This window comes from Carcharodon carcharias, chromosome 33 (genome assembly GCF_017639515.1).
Source record: "Carcharodon carcharias isolate sCarCar2 chromosome 33, sCarCar2.pri, whole genome shotgun sequence".
Classification (NCBI taxonomy): domain Eukaryota; kingdom Metazoa; phylum Chordata; class Chondrichthyes; order Lamniformes; family Lamnidae; genus Carcharodon; species Carcharodon carcharias.
The window spans coordinates 5109132-5126408 of record NC_054499.1 but is presented as its reverse complement, the minus strand read 5'-3'; the positions used below and the strand labels follow the sequence as shown (position 1 = coordinate 5126408).

General features: G+C 51.2%; 1 protein-coding gene across 2 annotated transcripts in view; it reads right to left on the bottom strand.

The window, feature by feature from the left end:
- cldn7b (claudin 7b) overlaps positions 1–1368 on the bottom strand; it is a 15733-nt gene extending 14365 nt beyond the window's left edge. Inside the window, exon 1 of one of the 2 annotated variants that reach the window (XM_041179030.1) lies at positions 850–1368. In XM_041179030.1, the coding sequence (XP_041034964.1) occupies positions 850–1072 (223 nt within the window). In that variant the 5' untranslated portion in view covers positions 1073–1368. The remainder of the gene's footprint in view (positions 1–849) is intronic. The other variant, XM_041179029.1, reaches the window with a different exon arrangement.
- Between the last annotated feature and the right edge of the window lie 15909 nt (positions 1369–17277).

Genomic DNA, 17277 nt, shown 5'->3' with positions numbered 1-17277 from the left:
CAGTAAGACTTGGAAACAATATTCCCTTTTTAAAAAGTATTGTAAAAATCACCAATTTGTGCAAAATAAAAACCTTCGAGGAAATTATTTTTTTTAAAGTTTCCAAAAGCTTTGAATCTATATTGAGCGAGTTTGTTAGATAGTTCAGTCCTCTTGAACATAGAGAACGACAGAGGCACACACAGTGGCTGGCACACAGACACAGAGGCAGTGGCACACACACACACAGAGACAGAGAGACAGACAGACAGACAGAGAGACAGACAGACAGACAGAGGGGCACACACACACACACACAGAGACAGAAATACAGACAGAAACACACACACACAGAAATACAGACAGAAACACACACACACAGAGACAGAAAGACAGACAGAAACACACACACACAGAGAGACAGAAACACACACACACACAGAGACAGAAACACACACACACACAGAGACAGAAACACACACACACACAGAGACAGAAACACAGAGACAGAAAGACAGAAACACAGAGACAGAAAGACAGAAACACACACACACAGACTGACAGAAACACACACACACACACAGACTGACAGAAACACACACACACACAGACTGACAGAAACACACACACACACACAGACTGACAGAAACACACACACACACAGACTGACAGAAACACACACACACACACAGACTGACAGAAACACACACACACACAGACTGACAGAAACACACACACACACACAGACTGACAGAAACACACACACACACACAGACTGACAGAAACACACACACACACACAGACTGACAGAAACACACACACACACACAAACCAGATTCAATTCTCTCTCCCCCTCTCCAATAACCTTACCTCCCAGCGCCAGGATGGAGTCATACACCTTGCACTGTATCTGCCCGGTGCTCTGGTAGACACAGTTCATCCAGAGTCCCATGTAGATCGCCTGCGCTGTGATGATATTGTCCCCGGCGTAGCTGGACATTTTCCACTGGGGCATGATGGTGCTGGCTACCAGGGCGATCAGACCGAGCAGAGCCAGAGTAAAGCCCAGTATCTGCAGTCCCGAATTGGCCATGACTGAAACTGACGCCGAAAACCAACAAAAAAAAAAACCCCAAAAAACTCGTCCCAAAAACTTTCAGCTGAAAAGGGGAGAGTTCGGCCGCTTCCGTCCCGAGTGGAGTTGCTCTTCTCGCTGCTGCTGCTGCTGCTGCTGCTTTGTCTCCTGCTCGGCTCCTTCTACCTGTGGGGGGGGTAGAGCCCCACCTTGCACCTGTTTATAAACCGAGATGGCCTCGGGGGCGCGCCCCGCCTCCTCGGGAACGCGCGTCGGGTTTCGGTTGGGAAACCAGAGGTAGTTTCGGGTTTGCAAAGGAGAGTGAGATGGAATTTCCAGCCCCCCACCCCCCCCCCACCTCTCTCCAAAACAAACAAAAAATACACTCACATCCTTCTGCTCCCAAGAACCTCTCAGTCCCCAGCCTGGGGAGGTGTCCCAAGGTCACAAGTTATTGTCAAACAATATCCAGAGGCAAACTGGAGGAACAGCACCTCATCTTCCAACCAGGCACTTTACAGCCTTCCGGACTGAATATTGAGTTCAACAACTTTAGATCATGAACTCTCTCTCCTCCATCCCCACCCCCTTTCCGTTTCTTCCCCCTTCCTTTTGTTTTTCCCCAATAATTTATATAGATTTTTCTTTTCCCACCTATTTCCATTATTTTTAAATGTATTTCCATCCATCGTTTTATCTCTACCTTTTAGACTTTTTCGATTCCTTCACCCCAACCCACCCCCGCTAGGGCTATCCGTACCTTCACCCCACCCCCACTAGGGCTATCTGTACCTTCACCCCACCCCCCAGTAGGGCTATCTTGCTTGTCCTGCTTTCTACTCTTAATTAGCACATTCCTTTAGATAATATCACCACCCTCAACACCTCTTTGTTCTTTTGTCTGTGACATCTTTTGGCTATCTCCACCTATCACTGGCCCTCTATCCAGGTCTACCCCTCACCCCCTTAAACCACCTTATATTTCAACCCTTTACTATTTTTCCTTAGTTCTGTTGAAGAGTCAGACGGACTCGAAACGTTAACTGTGTTTCTCTCCGCAGATGCTGCCAGACCCACCGAGTTTTTCCAGGTGCTTTTGTTTTTGCTTTCAATTTCCAGCATCTGCAGTTTTTTTGCTTTTATGTTAATATCCAGAGGCAAACTGGGCATCGAATGTGGTTAAACTAGCTTAGGTTTTAAGGAGCATCTTAAAGGAGGAGAAAGGAAGAGGCGGAGAGGTTTAGGGAGGGAATTCCAGAGCTTAGGGCCCCAGGCAGCTGAAGGCCCGGCCATCAATGGTGGAGCGATGGGAATGGGGGGATGCTCAAGAGGCTGGAATTGCAGGAGCGCAGAGATCTCGGAGGGTTGTAGGGACTGGAGGAGGTTACAGAGATAGGGAGGGTTGTAGGGACTGGAGGAGGTTACAGAGATAGGGAGGGTTGTAGGGACTGGAGGAGGTTACAGAGAGAGGGAGGGGTGTAGGAGCTGGAGGAGGTTACAGAGATCGGGAGGGTTGTAGGGGCTGGAGGAGGTTACAGATACAGGGAGGGTAGAATGTGGCAGAGGTAAGTGGACATGGTGGGGGGTGATGGGTGAACGGGACTCGGTATGAGTGAGGACATGGGGCAGCAGAGTTTTGGATGTGTACTGAGGGCAGAATGTGGGAGAGCGGCCCTGAGGGTGTTGGAATAGGCGAGTCTGGAGGTAATGAAGACATGGACGAGGGTTTCAGCAGTCGATGAGCTGAGGCAGGGATGGAGTTGGGTGATGTGTGAAATAGTTATAGCACAGAAGGAGAACATTTGGCCCCTTGAATCTGTGCCCTGTCTCTGCCAAAGCAATCCAGGAAGTCCCATTTCCCTGTACCCCTGCAAATATTTCCCCTTCAAGTATTTATCCAATTCCCTGTTGAAAGTTCCTACTGAATCTGCTTCCGCTTTCAGGCAGCGCCTTCCAGATCACAACAACTCGCTGAATGAGAATAGTTTTTGTCATGTCTCCTTTGTTTTTTTCTCTACCAGTCATTTTAAATCAGTCTACTCTGTTGGGCAGAGCAGAAAAAGACAGCAATAGCTCAGACACATGGTCAGAGCATCATTTCGCTGGCAAAATAGGACACCAAGATTGGTCAATGGTCTGGCTCAGACCTAGACAGTTGGTGAGAGGTGGAGTTGGCAGCTCGGGGATGGAATCTATGTCACAGATCAAAAACATGGCTTTGGTTTTCCCAGTGTTTAACTGGAGGAATTTTCTGTTTCTCCAGGACTGGGGGTCAGACAAGACATCCTGACAAATCAGAGTCAGCGGAGGGGTCAAGGGAGGTGCTGGTGAGGTGGAGCTGGTTATCATCAGTGTACATGCGGAAACTGATCTGTTTTTGATGGGCACTGAGGGGCAGTGGGTGGATGAGAAATAGGAGGGGCCCTTGGATAGAGCCTTGGGGGATATCAGTGGTAACAGTGCAAGACCAGGATTTAGAAATTTACAGGAACAGGTCATTTAGCCCATCTACTCCACCCCTGCTGGTGTTTATTCTGCACAAAAGCCTCTTCATCTCACCCTATTGGCCTATCTGTTCCTTTCTCCCTCGTGTGTTTATCCAGCTTCCCCTTAAACGTCTCTAGACTATTCACCTCAACCACTGCCTGTGGGAGCGAGTTCCACCTTCTCACCGCTCTCTGGGTAAAGACGTTTCTTCTGAATTCCCGATTCGATTTGTTAGTGGCTGTCATAGGAACTTAGGTCTTAGGAGCAGGAGTAGGCCATTCAGCCCTTTGAGCCTGCTCTGCCTTTCAATAAGTTCTTGGCTGATCTGGCTGTTGTCACAACTCCACTTTCTTCCCTGTCCCCATAACCCTTGACCCCCTTGTCAATCAAAAATCTGTCTAACTCAGCCTCAAATAAATTCACTGACCCAGCCTCCACTGCTCTCTGGGGAAGAGAATTCCACGGACCAACTACCCTCTGAGAGAAGAAATTTCTCCTTATCTCTACCTTAAACGGTAGACCTCTTATTTCTAAACTGTGTCCCCTAGTTCTAGTCGTTCTCACAAGTGGAAACGTCTTCCCGGTATCCACCCTATCAAATCCCCTCAGGATCTTCTACGTTTCAATAAGATCACCTCTCATTCTTCTAAACTCCAATGGGTACAGGCCCAACCTGCTCAACCTTTCCTCATAAGAGAAGCCCCTCATTCCAGGAGTCAGGTGAACCTTCTCTGAACTGCTCCTAATGCAATTATATCCTTTTTCAAATAAGGAGACTGAAACTGTCCACAGCGCTCCAGCTGTGGTCTCACCAGCTGCAGTAAAACTTCCCGACTTTTACATTCCGTTCCCCTCACAACAAACAACATTCCACTTGCCTTCCTCATCACTTGCTGTACCTGCATGCTAATTTTTTTGTGATTCATGCACCAGGGCACCCAGATCCCTCTGCACCTCAGAGTTCTGCAATCTCTCGCCATCTTAAAAAAGTATCCTACTTCTCTGTTCTTCTGGCCAAAGTGGACAAGTTTACCTTTAGCCAGGTTTGAGGTGCTGGTGTAGTGGTATTATCGCTGGACTAGTATTCCAGAGGCTCAGGGTAATGCTCTGGGGGCCCAGGTTCGAATCCCAGCACAGCAGATCCTGGGATTAAAAGTCTAATGATGATCATGAAAACATTGTTGATTGTTGTAAAAATCCATCTGGTTCACTAATGCCCTTTAGGGAAAGAAATCTGTACCCAGTCTGGCCTACATGTGACTCCAGATCCACAGCAATGTGGTTGACTCTAAAATGCACCCTGATATATCCTGGCAAGCTATTCAGTTCTCAAGGGCAGTTCAGGGATGGGCAATAATGCTGCCTCAGCCAGTGATGCCCACATCCCATGAATGAATTTTAAAATTTTTGCCCACTCCACTCATTTAATCTGCCTATATCCCTTTGCAGTCTCTCTATCTCCTCTAACTTTCCAATGGGGCTAGTTCTGAGCTCCCGCCATCCCCCTCCCCACCCCTCACAACAAGTGGAAACATCTTCTCTATGACCACCCTGTCGAACTCTTTCAAAATCTGAAAGACTTCTCTCAGGTTACCCCTGAATAGCAGAACAAAGGTAAGCACCCTGTGGAAGAGCCATATGGGATAAGAGACAGGTGGCCCTTTTGGGGGGTGGGATGGGGGCAGAAAGGGGGGAGGAAGGGGTGCTGGAATGGTTCGCTGTTACCACATTCTGCTTTCTAGCCTTTATGCCACTATCAGCATCTCCTTTAGTCCTTACCACTACCATTACACCCCCTTTGTCTTTTTTCCCATGACATCTTTGTCAATCTCTCCTTAGCCTCCACCTATGGCTGGCCTTTTATCCAGCTTCACCCTGCTCCACACCCCCCCCTTAAACAGTATAAATTTCACCACATTTCTACCTCTCACACAGGGTCACACAGACTCGAGACGTTAACTCTGTCTTTCTCTCCACAGACGCTGTCAGACTGGCTGAGGCTTCCCAGCATTTTCTGTTCTCATTTCAGATCCGTAGTATTTTGCTTTACCCCAGCCTGTTCAGCCCCTCCCCGACCATTCTAGCCCTTCCACTCTGATTGTAAAATTGTTACGCATATTTTCCAGTGCCTTTTGCAGTGGGGAGCCCAGAACTCTGCACAGGGTTCCAACTGAGATTGAAGGGAAGCGATTGAAAGTGATACTCTGGCGAAGATTAGATTGAGAAGAATGGGACCAGGTGAGTCCAACCCCAGACAGCTGGACCTCCGTGGAGGGGCATTGGAGGAGGCTGGTGTGTTCAGCCATGTCAAAGTCCACAGGGAGGTCAGGAAGGATGAGGGAGGATGTCATTGGCGGCTTGGATAAGAGGTGGTTTGGTATGGTGAGAAGGTTGGAAATCTGCTTGGAGCGATAGCTGCACAAGTCAGGAGTGCGATGGAATACTCCCCACTTGCCTGGATGAGTGCAGCTCCCACAACACTCAAGAAGCTCGACACCATCCAGGACAAAGCAGCCCCGCTTGATTGACACCCCATCCACAAACATTCACTCCCTCCACCACCGACGCACAGTAGCAGCAGAGTGTGTACCATCTACAAGATGCACTGCAGGAACTCACCAAGGCTTCTCAGACAGCTCCTTCCAAACCCACGACCACTACCATCTAGAAGGACAAGGGCAGCAGACACATGGGGAAAACCATCACCTGGATGTTCCCCTCCAAGTCACTCACCGTCCTGACTTGGAAATATATCGGCCATTCCTTCACGGTCGCTGGGTCAAAATCCTGGAACTCCCTCCCTAACAGCACGGTGGTTGTGCCTACACCACAGGGACTGCAGCGGTTCAAGAAGGCAGCTCACCACCACCTTCTCAAGGGGCAATTAGAGATGGGCAACAAACGCTGGGCCCAGCCAGCGAAGCCCGTGAATGAATTTTTTTAAAAAATACCAACATGGAGTTCCAGGTGGACTTTGGGAGATTTAGGGGCTGTGGAGAGGAAAGGGAAGTTGGAGGTGGGGCGTTAGTTTGCAAGGATAGCAGGGGAGGGGTGATGAGGGAAAATTGGAAGGGGAGAGGAGCTACAGCCACAGAGGGAGGGCCGTTCCACAATATAGGCTAATGTTGGGGATCAGGAATGGAGGCTGGGATAAGCAGTTTATTGGGAATAGGGGTGAGGGAGCAGGAGGTGGGTCTCATGGACAAGATGAGCTCGAATAGGACATGAAGGGGAGATCGGAGGGGAAACAGGAGAAAGATGTGAGTTCAGGGCTAGGGCAGGGGTAGTATTGGAGGAAGTTTGACCCCGAGAGAGAGAGGGCAAGAGTGACACCGGCTCCCAACCCAGGGAGGCTGGGTAAATATTCACCCCCTCAAACCAGGCCTAGGAAACACCCACCAATCCTGCAAGGTAGGGAGAGGGTTTATTTGAAACTGTTATTCACAGATGTTGTTTTGCTGAGGTCATCGTTTATTTTAAGTTGGAAGTTGGTGGAACAAATGAAATGAGCAGGTTCTCAGTGACCCTCCCCAACACTCTCTGTATTGCTCTCTCACTGTAAACACAGAAAATATTCAGCTGCTGGTTGAGGGCTAGATATTGGCCTGAGGACACTCCCTCTTCTAAGTAGTGGCTCTGAAATCTTTAGTGTCCCCCTGAAAGGGCAGAGCGACATCGATTTAAAGTCTCACCTGAAAGTTGGTACCTCTGACAGTGCGGCACTCCGTCAGTACTGACCCACCGACAGTGCGGCACTCCCTCAGTTCTGACCCTCTGACAGTGTGGCACTCCCTCAGTACTGACCCTCCGACAGTGCGGCACTCCCTCAGTACAGACCCTCTGACAGTGCAGCATTCTCTCAGTACTGACCCACAAACAGTGCGGCACTCCCTCAGTACTGACCCTCCGACAGTGCGGCACTCCCTCAGTACTGACCCTCCGACAGTGCGGCACTCCCTCAGTACTGACCCTCCGACAGTGCGGCACTCCCTCAGTACTGACCCTCCGACAGTGCGGCACTCCCTCAGTACTGACCCTCCGACAGTGCGGCACTCCCTCAGTACTGACCCTCCGACAGTGCGGCACTCCCTCAGTACTGACCCTCCGACAGTGCGGCACTCCCTCAGTACTGACCCTCCGACAGTGCGGCACTCCCTCAGTACTGACCCTCCGACAGTGCGGCACTCCCTCAGCACTGACCCTCCGACAGTGCAGCACTCCCTCAGTACTGACTCTGTGACAGTGCAGCACTCCCTCAGCACTGACCCTCCGACAATGCGGCTTCCCCTCAGTACTGGCCCTCTGACCGTGCACTCCCTCAGTACTGACCCTCTGACAGTGAGGCACTCCCTCAGTACTGCACTGGGCATGTCAGCCTGCATTTCGTGCTCAAGTCTCTGGAGTGGGACTCGTACCAACAACCTTCTAACTCCCAGGTAGATAGAGCCCTCCATAGTGAAAATGTCCTACACACCGTGACTCTCAGACATGGGGAGCTTGGCCTGTTTCAAACAGCTCCAGAGAAAACTAATCAGTGGCATCAGATAATAGATGCCACAGGCAAGGAGACAGGATGGAGGGGGTGGTTCGTTACTAAACAGGGAAGATAGTTTGGATCCAGAGTCAGAGAAACTAAAGCAACCTCTGGCCCAAAGTGGTAGTTTCTCACTGATCTGTTAAGTTTTAATATGGAGGCAAAGGGTTGATGATTAACTCCAAGGTTGAAGCTGGTAGACAGTTAAGTGAGGAAGATTTAGTTTCCCAGATATGTGCTTGACAAAGCTTTTTCTCATCAAGTGGAATCCATAGACTCCCCCCCTTAGTAGCCCCCAGTACCCTCAGCAGTGAAGCTACTGGTAGAAGGGGTTCTCCCCCCTGTCTGGATACTACAGAGGGGGGAGGCTATTGTTTGAGACTGCCGGCTGTGCTGGGAGGATGATGAGTAGATGAGAGATGAACCCAAATGTCAATTCATTTTCTATTTTTATTATTTGAAAATGTATTAACTGCGGGGAGAAGGTGTTGGGGATGAGGCACGGTGACTGTGGGCTCTCTGATAGACACACCGAGTCTGGAGAATGGTTAAGGACCATGTCTGTTTTTAAACTGCTGCCTGCGCACCTCCCATCTGTCTGAACCCCCCCAGACCTCACCATCTCTCCCCTCCAGCGAGGTTAAATCCCATCACTACATCTGCATCTATGTTCTCAAACATCACTGTTTCTCATCTCTTTACCTGTCACTCTCTCTTTCTGCCTCTCTCCTTCTCTCCCCGTCTCTTTGTCTCTCCCTTTCTCTCTCCCTCCTTCTGTATCTTTTTCGCATCTGTCCCAATAGTTGTCTCTTTCTGTCTCTCCCTTTCTCTCTCTTTCCCCTATATCTTTCCCGCACTCTCTCTGTTTCAATAGTTGTCTCTTTCTGTCTCTCTCTCTCTCTCTCTGACTTCATCTGTTTTTCTCTCTCTTTTCCACTCTTTTCCCTTTATGTTTCTCTCACGCTGTCTATCTCTTTCTGTCTCTCTCTTTCTGTCTCTGTCTCTCTCTCTCTCTCTCACAGACACACTCCGTTGCTCAGTCTCTCTCTGTCCTCTATCTCTGTTTCTCTCTCTATTTCTCTCTATCTCACTCTCACTCTTTTTATGTCTCTCTCTTTCTGTCTGTCTCTCTCTCTCTCACACTCCATTGCTCAGTCTCTCTCTGTCCTCCATCTCTGTCTGTCTGTCTCTCTCTCTCTCTATTTCTCTCTATCTCATTCTCACTCTTTTTGTGTCTCTTTCTTTCTCCAAACTCTCTCTCTCTCTCTCATTCTGTTGTTCTCTCCGCCCCCTCGGGAGCGTTACTGGAGCGTCAGGGCTGGACTGAAACTAATGCATTCGTAGAGAAACGGGATTCATCTCCACCCCCCTGGACAATGATGTCACCCAGATTCCCCAAGAAGGAGAAACAATGAGTCACTCCTTCCGGAGAGAGAAGATATTTGGAGATAGTTTGTCAACAGCGTCTGACATAAGCCTCGGCGATGATCTTAGCTTCTTCCTCTGCAGCGGGAGGGCGAGTGTCCAGAGACGCAGCGTCCATCTCCGAGCTACAATGAGCAGCAAAGGCTGAGGTAGAATTGTGGCCTGTCCTGAGGCCTCTGATTTTCAACAGTGAGGCTGCTCCTGAACCAGGAGCCTTTCCCAACGGGGGAGACCGGTGTGGATAGACGGCTCAGGATGCCCCTTTGGGGCCAGTAAGTGAGGGGAGGGCAGGGCTGGAGAGAGAGACACACGCATTGATGCAGAGACCCTCACATTCCTGTCGCGAAACGGTCCAATCGCCAGTTGCATCATCTCAGCCGGATAGAGGGGCACTGAGGACAAATTTCACAACTTCGGGATGTTCCCAAGCATTTCGAAAGAAGGGCAGTAATTTATGGAAGTGTAGCCGCTGATGTAACGTGGGAAAGATTATGGAGCAGTGGCTGAAGGTCGGGAGTGCCTCACGGTTATGAAGCATCTCGGAATGTTCTGGGGCGCTATCAAAATGCAAATCTTTCTCTTACAGGAAAGAGGATTTAAATACTTTTCCACACACACACACACACATTCTCCAGTGTTGCTCCTGGGCAGTGATAAGGAGCAGGAACCCTCCCTAACCCAGGACTCACTGGACAGTGACCGGGAGCAGGAACCCTCCCTAACCCAGGACTCACTGGACAGTGACCGGGAGCAGGAACCCTCCCTAACCCAGGGGTCACTGGACAGTGACCGGGAGCAAGAACCCTCCCTAACCCAGGGGTCACTGGACAGTGACCGGGAGCAGGAACCCTCCCTAACCCAGGGGTCACTGGACAGTGACCGGGAGCAGGAACCCTAACCCAGGGGTCACTGGACAGTGACCGGGAGCAGGAACCCTCCCTAACCCAGGGCTCACTGGACAGTGACCGGGAGCAGGAACCCTCCCTAACCCAGGACTCGCTGGACAGTGACCGGGAGCAGAAACCCTCCCTAACCCAGGGGTCACTGGACAGTGACCGGGAGCAGGAACCCTCCCTAACCCAGGGGTCACTGGACAGTGACCGGGAGCAGGAACCCTCCCTAACCCAGGGCTCACTGGACAGTGACCGGGAGCAGGGACCCTCCCTAACCCAGGGGTCACTGGACAGTGACCGGGAGCAGGAACCCTAACCCAGGGGTCACTGGACAGTGACCGGGAGCAGGGACCCTCCCTAACCCAGGACTGACTGGACAGTGACCGGGAGCAGGAACCCTCCCTAACCCAGGACTCACTGGACAGTGACCGGGAGCAGAAACCCTCCCTAACCCAGGACTCACTGGACAGTGACCGGGAGCAGGAACCCTCCCTAACCCAGGGGTCACTGGACAGTGACCGGGAGCAGGAACCCTCCCTAACCCAGGGCTCACTGGACAGTGACCGGGAGCAGGAACCCTCCCTAACCCAGGGTCACTGGACAGTGACCGGGAGCAGGAACCCTCCCTAACCCAGGGGTCACTGGACAGTGACCGGGAGCAGGAACCCTAATCCAGGGATCAGTGGACAGTGACCGGGAGCAGGAACCCTCCCTAACCCAGGGCTCACTGGACAGTGACCGGGAGCAGGAACCCTCCCTAACCCAGGACTCGCTGGACAGTGACCGGGAGCAGAAACCCTCCCTAACCCAGGGGTCACTGGACAGTGACCGGGAGCAGGAACCCTCCCTAACCCAGGGCTCACTGGACAGTGACCGGGAGCAGGAACCCTCCCTAACCCAGGGCTCACTGGACAGTGACCGGGAGCAGGAACCCTAACCCAGGGGTCACTGGACAGTGACCGGGAGCAGGGACCCTCCCTAACCCAGGACTGACTGGACAGTGACCGGGAGCAGGAACCCTCCCTAACCCAGGACTCACTGGACAGTGACCGGGAGCTGCTTTCAAACATTCCAGGGTTAAGATGCAAAAACAGGTAAAATGAAAGGGTTGTAAACAATTTGTATCATTAACTAATTGAGAGAGAATCTGAAATCTCTCTAGAGTCATTCTGCCTGAAGGTTCTGGAAGGTTGAACCGAACTGGGAGAACTGGAAAATCTAGTTTTGAGAGCGGGGGATGAGATGATTCATTCAGCATAAGAACCTGAATCACAATCACATGGATAATCATAATCACAATCACCTCTGGTTGGCATAGCCACCGCAGCCTATAATGCACATTTACTCTGAAGTACCCAGAACAACTCCTACAGTTCAGCACTGTCGGAGGGTCAGTACTGAGGGAGTGCCGCACTGTCGGAGGGTCAGTAGTGATGGAGCGCCGCACTGTCGGAGTGTCAGTACTGAGGGAGTGCCGCACTGTCGGAGGGTCAGTACTGAGGGAGTGCCGCACTGTCGGAGGGTCAGTACTGAGGGAGTGCCGCACTGTCGCAGGGTCAGTACTGAGGGAGTGCCGCACTGTCGGAGGGTCTGTACTGAGGGAGTGCCGCACTGTCGGAGGGTCAGTACTGAGGGAGTGCCGCACTGTCGGAGGGTCAGTACTGAGGGAGTGTCGCACTGTCGGAGGGTCAGTACTGAGGGAGTGCCGCACTGTCGGAGGGTCAGTACTGAGGGAGTGCCGCACTGTCGGAGGGTCAGTACTGAGGGAGTGCCGCACTGTCGGAGGGTCAGTACTGAGGGAGTGCCGCACTGTCGGAGGGTCAGTACTGAGGGAGTTCCGCACTGTCGGAGGGTCAGTACTGAGGGAGTGCAGCGCTGTCGGAGGGTCAGTACTGAGGGAGTGCCGCACTGTCGGAGGGTCAGTACTGAGGGTGCGCCGCACTGTTAGAGGGTCAGTGCTGAGGGGGCGCCGCACTGTTGGTGGCTGGTCTTTCTTTCGAAATGTCAGACTGATGCTCTATCTGGTTTCTGAGGTGAGTGTAAGCGATCCCTGGCTCACTTTTGAAGCAAAGCGGGTTGTGGGGGAAGAGACGCTGGAGGGGTAGGTTCTCCTCCCCGTCTGCTGGAGCTAATATTTATACCTTGACCAACGAAAGAACGGATGAAAAGGGTCATTTTAACATTGGGATCCTGCTGTGCACAAATGAACACCGTGTCCCTCCATTCCCCTCATGAGCACCTTTCAGATGTGCATTATTGGTTGGAAGTACTATGGGAGGGTGATGAGGTGGTGAAAGGAACTATAGAAATGCAATCCTTGCCATCATTTTCGTTAGTTATTTTCCACTCGATCCTCTCTCTGAGAATCATTCACGCTAAAAACCTGTGTCTGTTGGGAGATTCTGGTTCTTTCATTGCTCTGAGCTGCACCTGGTGTAGCAAACAGCCTGAAAACATTCAGTCAATGGAAGGATTCGGAATGCTGTTCCCCATCCGTATGTAACAAACACTGAATGAACATCTCCAGTGAACGCTGGGACACAGACAGGACAAGGAGACCCGATTTAATCCCCCTGGTTCTAACTAAATAAACCAAACTCAACCGACCTGGGGGGGGAATCAAAGTTCGCGAGAGGACTCCTGGGGGAACATGGCTTCTACAGGGAGGGGAAAGTGTGTTAACTTGGGGCATGAACCCCTTCCTCTCCCTCCCGGAGCTACAATGAGGTTCCTCTTGTCCTCCTCCTTCCACCTACCAGCCTCCACATTACACGGATCATCCCTGTCCCCTACCCCCCTGCACACCCCCCAACTCCTAGTGTGATGTCACCAACAAACACATCTCCCCCTTCCCCGTTCAGCATTCCGAAAGGACCCTTCCCTCCGTGACACGGTCCACTCCTCAATCACCTTCAACGACCCTTCCCTTTCCCCGCGGCACCAGGAGCTGTGATCCCTGCCCTTTGACCTCCTCCCTCCTCACTGTCCTAGGCCCCAAACACTCCGTCCATGTGAAGCAGCGATTCACTTGCAGTTTTCCAGTTGGGTATAACTGTATCCGCTGCTCCCAATGCGATCTCCTCTCCTGTAGGGAGACTGACCAAACACTGACCCAGGTGACCGCTTTGCCGAACACCTGAGTTCAAAGTCGGCCAGAGCGACCTCTGGTGCGCTTGTCGCTTGAATTCTCCACCCAGCTCCCACACTGACCTCTCTACCCTCGCTCTGCTGCTCTGTTCCAGTGAAGATTGACAGACTCGCCAGGAGCAGCTTCACCCTTCAGCTCGACACTTTACAGACTTCTGGACTCAACACGGAGTTCAACGGTTTCAGATCGTGACCACAGCCCACATTTTTTCAGCCGCCTGTGAATGAAGATTCTGCTGTTGCCATTTGCATTTAACCGAGTGCAGAACCAAGTAGCCCTAGCTAAACTGGGGTCGATGGGGATCAGGGGAAAACTCTCCGCTGGTTGGAGTCATACCCAGCACAAAGGTTGTGGTTGTGGTTGTTGGAGGTCAATCATCTCAGCTCCAGGACATCACTGCAGGAGTTCCTCAGGGTAGTGTCCTCGGCCCAACCATCTTCAGCTGCTTCATCAATGACCTTCCTTCCATCATAAGGTCAGAAGTGGGGATGTTCGCTGATGATTGCACAATGTTCAGCACCATTTGCGACTCCTCAGATACTGAAGCAGTCCATGTCCAAATGCAGCAAGACCTGGACAATATCCAGACTTGGGCTGACAAGTGTCAAGTAACATTCACGCCACACAAGTGCTACACAATGACCATATCCTACAAGAGAGAATCTAACCATCACCCCATGACATTCAATGGCATCACCATCACTGAATCCCCCACTATCAACATCCTGGGGGGTTAACCATTGACCAGAAACTGAACTGGACTAGCCATATAAATACTGTGGCTACAAGAGCAGGTCAGAGGCTAGGAATCCTGCAACGATTAACTCCACCTCCTGGAATGCTCCCCACTTGCCTGGATGAGTGCAGCTCCCACAACACTCAAGAAGCTCGACACCATCCAGGACAAAGCAGCCCTGCTTGATTGGCCCCCCATCCACAAACATTCACTCCCTCCACCACCGATGCACAGTAGCAGCAGTGTGTGTACCATGTACAAGATGCACTGCAGGAATTCACCAAGGCTCCTTTGACAGCGCCTTCCATACCCACAATCTCTACCACCTAGAAGGATGAGGGCAGCAGACACATGGGGAACACCACCACCTGGAAGTTCCCCTCCAAGTCACTCACTATCCTGACTTGGAAATACATCGGCCGTTCCTTCACTGTCGCTGGATCAAAATCCTGGAACTCCCTCCCTAACAGCACTGTGGATGTACCTACACCACATGGACTGCAGCGGCTCAAGAAGGCAGCTCACCCCCATCTTCTCAAGGGGCAATTAGGGATGGGCAATAAATGCTGGGCCCAGCCAGCGACACCCACATTCCCTGAGTGAATAAAGAAAAGATTTGCACCTCGTCTGTACCACCTTTTGTTTCCGTGTTTGTCTCATTAATATTTCCCTTTGTCTTGCAATGTCATCCCTTTTATCACTTAATCCCTCCTGATATTTCACCCAAGCACAAACCTTCCCTATTGTGTTATTCCTCCCCCTCCCCCATCGACTTCCTGAGCCTCCGTACTTCCTTAAAAATCTGTCACACCTGCAACTTGTCCCAATCCTGATGAAAGGGCCTCGTTCTGAAACATTAACCCTGTTTCCCCCTCCACGGATGGGATACTTGCCTCTATTAGCCGAGGCATAGAATACAAGAGCAGGGAGGTTATGCTGGAACTGTATAAAATGCTGGTTAGGCCACAACTGGAGTACTGCGTGCAGTTGTGGTCACCACATTATAGGAAAGATGTGATTGCACTGGAGAGGGTGCAGAGGAGATTCACCAGGATGTTGCCTGGGCTGGAGGGCCTGAGCTATGAGGAAAGATTGGATAGGCTGGGGTTGTTTTCCCTGGAGCAGTGAAGGTTGAGGGGGGACCTGATAAAGGTGTATATAAGATTGAGGGGCATAGACAGGATGGATAGGAAGGCACTTTTTCCATTAGTAGAGGGGTCAATAACCAGGGGGCAGAGAGTTAATGTAAGAAGCAGAAGGCTAAGAGGGGAGTTGAGGATACATTTTTCACCCAGAGGGTGGTGGGACTCTGGAACTCACTGCCTGAAAGAATGGCTCGGTTAGAAATTATCGAAACGTTTAAGAGGTGTTTAGATATTCACTTGTGTTGCCATAGCCTCCAGGGTGATGGGCCAAGTGCTGGAAAATGGCATTAGTGAAGTCAGATCTTTGTTGACTGGCACAGACATGATGGGCTGAATGGCCTCTTTCTGTGCTGTAAGCATCTGTGAATCCATGAGAGAGGCTGCCTTTTTGTTCAAACATTTTCAGCATTTTGTGTTTGGAAAGCAAACACTCTGACCTATTCAGTAAATACTGTGCCCCACCCGAACACTCGAAACGCTGAGTGAACAGGAACACTGAGCACTGGCACACAGCAGGTGACCGGATTCAGTCAACCGGCGATTACTAAATTAACCAAACTTGACCACACCACGGATTTACAGCTGGAACACCAAACCCACACACACTGACTCTCACTGGGGTACGGGTCCCACACACACTGACTCTCACTGGGGTATGGGTCCCACACACACTGACTCTCACTGGGGTACGGGTCCCACACACACTGACTCTCACTGGGGTACGGGTTCCACACACACTGACTCTCACTGGGGTACGGGTCCCACACACACTGACTCTCACTGGGGTACGGGTCCCACACACACTGACTCTCACTAGGGTACGGGTCTCACACACACTGACTCTCACTGGGGTACGGGTCCCACACACACACTGACTCTCACTAGGGTACGGGTCTCACACACACTGACTCTCACTGGGGTACGGGTCAAACACACACTGACTCACTGGGGTACACGTTCTAGAGTGTCTGAGCACACTCCTGCATTGAGTGGAATTTTGTCGGTGTGCCTGAGGATTGTCACTGTAATATTCAGTTGAGGAGGTGTTGACTTTGATGCTGAAATAATAATTGTGAGATTTGCAATTGAATCGCTGTTGGGAGGGAATCCACACAGTGCTCTGTTGCTCTCTGCTGCCTCCTTCTGTTCATCTCTGGCTCTTATAGCTCTCCACATGGCCCTCACATCTTACTGTAACCACCAGTATTTCCCCCCTTGCTCTCACTGTCACCCACAGTATTTGCCCCCTCTATCAGTTACCCCCAGTGTTTTGCCCCTCACTCTCATTGTTACCCCCAATATTTTCCCCCTGTCTCTGTCACCCCCAGTGTTTCGCCCCCTCACTCTCATTGTTACCCCCAGTATTTTCCCCGTCTATCTGTTACCCTCAGTGTTTTATCCCCTCACTCTCTCTTTTACCCCCCAGTGATTTGCCCCCTTATACTCACTGCGAACCCAGTGTTTTGCCCCCTCTCTGTTAGCCCCAGTGTTTTGCCCTTTCACTCTCACTGTTACACCCAGTGTTTGCCCTCTCTTTCTGACTATTACCCCGTGTTTTGCCCCCTCACTCTCACTGTTATGCCCAGTGTTTTGCCCCCTCATTCTCACTGTTACCCCCAGTGTTTTGCCCCCTCACTCTCACTGTTATTCCCAGTGCTTTGCCCTCTCACTCACTGTTACCCCCAGTGTTTTGCACCCTCACTCTCACTGTAACCCCCAGTGTTTTGCCCCCTCACTGTTACCCCCAGTGTTTTGCCCCCTCACTGTTACCCCCAGTGTTTTGCCCCCTCACTCTCACTCTTACCCCCAGTGTTTTGCCCCCTCACTCTCACTCTTACCCCCAGTGTTTTGCCCC